This window comes from Epinephelus moara, chromosome 7, assembly GCF_006386435.1.
Source record: "Epinephelus moara isolate mb chromosome 7, YSFRI_EMoa_1.0, whole genome shotgun sequence".
NCBI lineage: Eukaryota > Metazoa > Chordata > Actinopteri > Perciformes > Serranidae > Epinephelus > Epinephelus moara.
The window spans coordinates 7,983,332-7,989,948 of record NC_065512.1 but is presented as its reverse complement, the minus strand read 5'-3'; the positions used below and the strand labels follow the sequence as shown (position 1 = coordinate 7,989,948).

The following is a 6,617-nucleotide window of genomic DNA, read 5'->3' as shown; positions in this document are numbered from 1 at the left end:
TGTGTGTGTGTGTGTGTGTGTGTGTCTTTGTTGTCTATACACACACACACACACACACACACACACACACACACACACATATAACAGTAAGGTAAAGTACACCCACAATACTGAATAAATACATAGTTGGATAACTTAAGTTACTTACAGCAGTTCCTACTGTCTGTGTCAACAGTTAAATCTTTTCATATATTTCCTTAATATTATATTTAGATTATAAATCCTGGCTCAGTGTGACAGTTAGTGTTCCTCTCTCTGTGGATTACATAACACCCCGCTGCCTCACGCGCAGGTNACACACACACACACACACACACACACACACACACACACACATATAACAGTAAGGTAAAGTACACCCACAATACTGAATAAATACATAGTTGGATAACTTAAGTTACTTACAGCAGTTCCTACTGTCTGTGTCAACAGTTAAATCTTTTCATATATTTCCTTAATATTATATTTAGATTATAAATCCTGGCTCAGTGTGACAGTTAGTGTTCCTCTCTCTGTGGATTACATAACACCCCGCTGCCTCCACGCGCAGGTTGAGGGGTTGAACCCGGCCGGGTACCAGCTCTCTCTGTAATCCCACAATGCAGAGCGCATGGCGCGTCATTGGAGAGGGACGACGATGATGGCGGCGGTCGGTGCACCAGAAGTGATCACACAGCTGGAAAGCGCTGCCAAAGTTTTAATGGTGAGAAACTAACCGTTGTTTTGTCGCCATGAAGGCCGGGCTGTGACGTATATGTTACCGTAGTGTCTGCGGGCGGGTATGTCGGCGGGTATTCCCGGGTTTACTTCTTAAATGTGTTCAGTTTTTCACCCAGAGAGACGGTATGTGAGCGATGCGTGGCGCCTTCTCTTCCCTTGCTTGTCTCCATCCCGCAAAAATCCCAGCATATCCCACCTCTCCTTCATCTCCCTCCGTCTTCATCACCCCCTACCACCCTAAAATACCCCACCGTGTCCCGGACGGGTTTTAATTAACCTCCGGAAACTTGAGCGAGTCGTGTTGAGCCGTTTGAGCCGTTAAGTTTTATGAGTCTCAGTGGAGACAGTTGGAGCATCCCGGTGCTGTTGGTCCACTCGGTGTGGAGATGTAGCTCCTCATGCACCTCCTCAAACACTCACTAACATCCTGTGTTCACCTCCTTTACCTTCAGACTCCATTTTAATACATGTGTGGACACACCGGCTAACTGGCTAACCATGTGCCTGTCATGGGTCTGTGTGTGTGTGGGGTGAATTAGCTAGCTACAGCCTGCTCTTGCTCTCTGCCATTTTGCTTTCCCTTGTTATGGTTTTAAACTGACAATTTTAAATATAATCCTGACAGAGAAGCCTGTCTTAGTGATGTGAACACAATACCAGTAAATACAAGTGTTATACCTTCATGTTATTCCTCAGGTGTCCTCTGAATGGATGGTTAGCTATGTCTGCCATTGTTTTTAGGTACTGTGACTCTAATGTATATATTTTAATGATCCAGAGGCCTGTACTAGGAAACAGGATTTTAAGTTAGCGAGGTAACTTCAGGGTTAACTCTGGGTTTTCAGTGCTGTGTAGCTGGTTCTCATTTTGCTGGGATAAATTGCCATGGTAACTTATGTTGAACAGTTAACTTGCTCTGGTTAACTTCAGGGTCAACACCCTGACCTCCCCGAAAAAGTGTCCATGGACAAAAATCTGGAGTCTCTGGTATAAAAGAGGAGCTTATATGTTGTTATAGGTCTGTAGAATTGTTTCATTGTGTCACTGCCTGGCACACACTACACGATATCAGCCCGATTCTAGCCCGACGCAGTGTCATATGGTGTCGGCTCGGATCGTGAACGACAATGAGTGTCGTACACAATAATCCATCGTTTTATCTCTTGTAGTGTGTCATAATAGATGACAAAAGATGGCATGTTTGGAACGCCTCACGACATTCCGATATGAAGTCTAGCATGTTTGATTTTTTTTTTTTTTTTTGTCCTTCACGACTGCTCCCATCACAGCCATTACTTTGACCAATAGGAACACAGAACGATCTGCTGCAGTGGACAACTGTACGACAACAACAGCCCAGGGTTTTAGATATTTCCTCTTGGGTCTTTATCACACAGAGTAAAAAGGGAAAAGTTATGGCGTGAAACAGCAGAGGTACTTTATCAACCTGGTGAGTACTTTACTCATTAGCATCAAGCTAGCAAACAATGTTATTTCTTCATAATGCAGACGGACATAAAGTAAGAAAATTAAAAAATAGTGGCTTTTACTCACCGCAACGTCAGAGGCTACCAGCTTCATTTGAAACAGACTATAGACGGTCCATTATTTATTATTCCCTCTGTATTTTTATATTTTTACTTTGCCTTGTTTAAGTTAATGCACCGTGCCGTCATTTCAAACTCAACACTTCCCTGTATCTGTTTCAAACTAAAAGCCCTGTATAACTTAGGTTGAGAGAATCCCTTCGTTTCCTAAAGAGGCTTTTATTGTGAAACATTTGCAGGAACTTGTTGTGGAGGATTCAGTGACTTGCATGTTTTACGTATGGAACTTCAGATGTAGCTCCTGCCATCTGCTGGCACTTTTTACGTTACTACAACATTTCGGCTGGCACATGAACAGACACACTGACTGAAATAATAATAGTTATAATAATAAAAATAGTACAAGAATAACCCGATGACATCACACACGTCGTCAACATCAACATAACATATATAATCTCAGATGTTGTACACTTACTCTTCTTTTTCTTTTCTTTTTTTTACATTATTTGAGGCATTTTATTGGACGGGAGAGGGGGATGAATGTTATATTTTGACCAATGCATTTAAGTTAGAAATATCAGGAACATTGTCAAGTACAGAGCCTTTTTAATGTTGCTTTGCTTATGGTTGTATTCAGTTGTTAATTTATTGTAACATGGAAATTTTGTGAATCAGTATCAGGGCTGCACGATATGCAAAAAATAAATACATAAAAAATCCTATTGCCATTATCTTGCTTGGTATTGCGATTGGGATATGAGCTGCATGTCTAGTGGGAAGGACGATTTTTGCGTTTCGTTTTAACTACAACAAATTATAAAAATATTGATGATGTGAATTTTGCTGAGGTCTGTAATGAGGAAGCACGTTCCCTTACATCTGGAATATGATTTGTAGGCCGGGGCATCTCTGCAGCACCACAGTGCTTCATTTATAATTGTTGTGACACATTTTACCTTCATCAAAAAAATGACAGCGACTGTGATTTCCACATTGCACTCAGCCTTATTGCGAGCCTTATTGATCAATTGTGGTGCCGTTATCGGTATACACCTAGACTTAATACTTACTGTGTCAGCTTTCTTGTAGAATAGCCTTCGTCTTCCATGTTTAACATGTCCCAAACATCAGCTAACTTATATGTGATGTCCCGTATCTGCACAGACATCATGATATACAGTTTTGGATCTTGTTAAATATGATGCTAACTCCTCATTAAGTATATTTTAGCCAATAATTTTCCTTATGAATGGATGTAATTCAGAGCTGGGCAGTGTGTCCAATTATTGATTGTCTGCCGTTAGTCATTGTGAACCATAATGTGCAACTTTCTGTGTCTGGATTAATCAGGAGTGTAACCATAGATGTATATATGTTGTTAGATTTAATTCAGTACAATGCAGTTCATTGAATATTAGTTGAACAGTTCAGTCTAGTGCCGCTTAATTGTAGTGCATTATATTATAGGGTGTTTGTAACAGACTCTCACTGATACAGCTGCTATAATGCAATACAGTGAAACAGCATAATATATTACATCACCTCAACAAACTGAACATTATAAACTTTATGAATGAATGACTGTATTACATGACTATTGTATTAGACCAGCGGTTCTCAGCCCTAGTGGTCCCCAGAAAAATGGGGAATATTTTTTTTTTCTCACAGTTTACTTCTGTAGAAATGGGCCCGAAGTGAGTAAGAGTCATTCTTCTGTGACTGTCCTGATCATAGGTTTCACTTCCTCCTCAGTAATCTCCTCAACTACATAATTCTGGTGTTCATCATAATATCTAACAATCAAAATCTCAGACCATTTTTGTTAATAACAGCTGTTTGTTGTGGCTGAAAAATGCTGATGAGTTTGAACCAAAACAGGCAAGTTTTGGGCTGTAAGATGTAAAAAATTAGCCTAAAGACTTCACTTTTGGTCACACATAGTAACTTTTTCCATTGTTAAAGAGGCTTTATGTGAAATTCTGAGCGTATGAGTTATGTGCACTAGGGCTGCTCCTAACTAAGAATTTTCCTAGTCCATTAGTAGTGGTCATTTAGGGCCATTAGTCAACTCGTGGTCCGCATGTTTACGACATTAATATACTTATTAAATGACATATTTTGGTGGTTTGAGTTGAAGGTGTGAGAAAGAATAGTATCAGTAACATTGTTAACACTGTGCTACATTACAGAGAAATACAAAACCGTACTAATGAACCTTCATTAATATAGGCCTATATTTTATCTACAAGTGCATGTCACACACTGAGCGAGCCGCCTGTTAATGACGCTGTGGGCTAATGGGCATGTAGCTACTTCCATGTTTCAGATGATACGTCATGTTTGTAGTTGGATTTCCTGCCGGACTGGTTATTAACCAGGGGGGTTAACACTGTCAGTGTCCGCAACAACACTATCATAATATCCGCAGTAACTGTCGTATGAGAGCAGTGCAAAGTGTGAGCGATGAGCTAGCTAGTGAGATACACACAGTCAGCTGGACCAGCTTACCGCAACAAACCACAGAGAAGTGATGTCATTCAAGCTGAGGACACCATTATTCCACTATAGCTTTACAGCAAATGGAGGATTGCTGCTGTGTTAATGCTGTGAATGTCGCATAAAGAACCTCTTAGAATAAAAATATCCATTAGTGCAGCTGTAATGTGTATTGTAATCAAGTTAAATATTCCATCTTGTTGAGATTTTTCATGGCGTGTTGTGTGTCTGCCATCTCATTACAGTATATTATGTGCCTTGAAGAGTGTGTGTGTGTGTGTGTGTGTGTGTGTGTGTGTGCTCTCAGATAAAAGGGTCTTTCTTCCCTCCGCTGCCTTCAGCCTCAGAGCTGCTTTTACTGCAATTAGGACAGGAATGTGATTTTCCTGCTGAGCTGTATCATGGCGACACTCCTCAATAAAAGGCTGTCAGTGTGTATGTGTGTGTGTTGTGCTTTCCTATTTAGGCTGTTATCATGGAGGGGTTTCTGTTATTTTCTTGCCTTGACTTCTTCTGTAAAGTATAACACTGCCTGTATTTACACCAGGGCGTGTGATGGTTTTATACTGAACTCTGAATGTTTACTGTACACTCTGAGTGATCGCTGTACATACTGTACAGTCTCTAATCTTAGCCAACCACTTATAGTGCCTCCTTTCTTGGGGGTGCAAATGTGTCCAGCTGCACGATTGGTTGTCAATTAGCCAATCGGGGCTCATATTTCCATGTGTTTGTGCTCATACTACAGCAGCACTTTCAAAGTTTAGACTCTCATCTGGACGCCTGGACAAAATAAGGAGTGAAAAATGAGAAATAACAGGGTTTTGTTTTCTTAAAATGTGATTAGTAGTAGAAAGTATTTTTCCATTTTATGTATCATGGCATGTTGCTGTTCCTTCAGGAGATACTGTGCACAGCAGAATCATTTCCAAACACCTTATATGCAGCTATGGCTGTTAGAATAAAAGCAGGCAGAGATTCAGGGCTTCAAAGGGCTCTTAATGCACACAATATTTTTTGGGACAATGTTTCAAATACTTAACAATAAATTGTGGTAAATTTTGACTGTTTTCTGAGTCTTTTCCCTTTTTTTAGACTAGTCAACTAGTCTTCATCAAAAATTTTGTTTGATCGACAGGGCAATTAGTCGCCAGGAACATCCCTAGTTAGCACTTTGCTTATAATTTAATGTTTTTTGTTGGTTAAAATAGCATATTCCTGCAAACAAAAATCTTTAAAATCACAAATATAAATGAAATTAGATGTTCTGAGAAATGTGGGACCAGAACATAGTAGAAATAAACTTGTCTATAAATACATTTTTGTGTGTGTGTGTTTGTTTCCAGGCACCGCCGTCCATGGTCAGCACAGAACAGAGGCAGCATGCTGAACACATATTCCTCTCCTTCAGGAAATCCAAATCCCCTTTTGCCATCTGCAAGCACATCTTAGGTAACTACTGATGTAATCAACCTACATGATTTTTTATAAGCATGATTTTATCCAGGGAAGGCTGCTCTCTTTTTTATAGAATGAGAGCTGTTATGTGTCTGCGTGTGTTACGTGTTGTTCAAGGGGAAGAAGCCGCCTCAGTTTCACTTTACTTTGATTTCAGTCAGGTTTTTCCATCCAGTGTGGGCGTCACAAACCTTCTGCCATGAACCTTAATTTATGTCAATAACCCCATACAGAAAAATTATCATTGTAATGTACACTCACCAGCCACATTATTAGGTACACCAGGAAATTGGAAAAACGTTGCCTGGTCTGATGAGTCTGGATTTCTGCTGCCACATTCAGATGGTAGGATCAGAATTTGGCGTCATGGATCCATCCTGCTTTGTATCAACG

The 6,617-nt window shown here is 40.1% G+C and overlaps 1 protein-coding gene across 2 annotated transcripts in view; it reads left to right on the top strand.

The window, feature by feature from the left end:
* Positions 1–592: 592 nt before the first annotated feature.
* xpo4 (exportin 4) overlaps positions 593–6,617 on the top strand; it is a 230,709-nt gene continuing 224,684 nt past the window's right edge. For both annotated transcript variants that reach the window (XM_050049190.1, XM_050049189.1), the window contains exons 1-2: positions 593–703; positions 6,113–6,218. In XM_050049190.1, the coding sequence (XP_049905147.1) occupies positions 611–703; positions 6,113–6,218 (199 nt within the window). In that variant the 5' untranslated portion in view covers positions 593–610. The remainder of the gene's footprint in view (positions 704–6,112; positions 6,219–6,617) is intronic.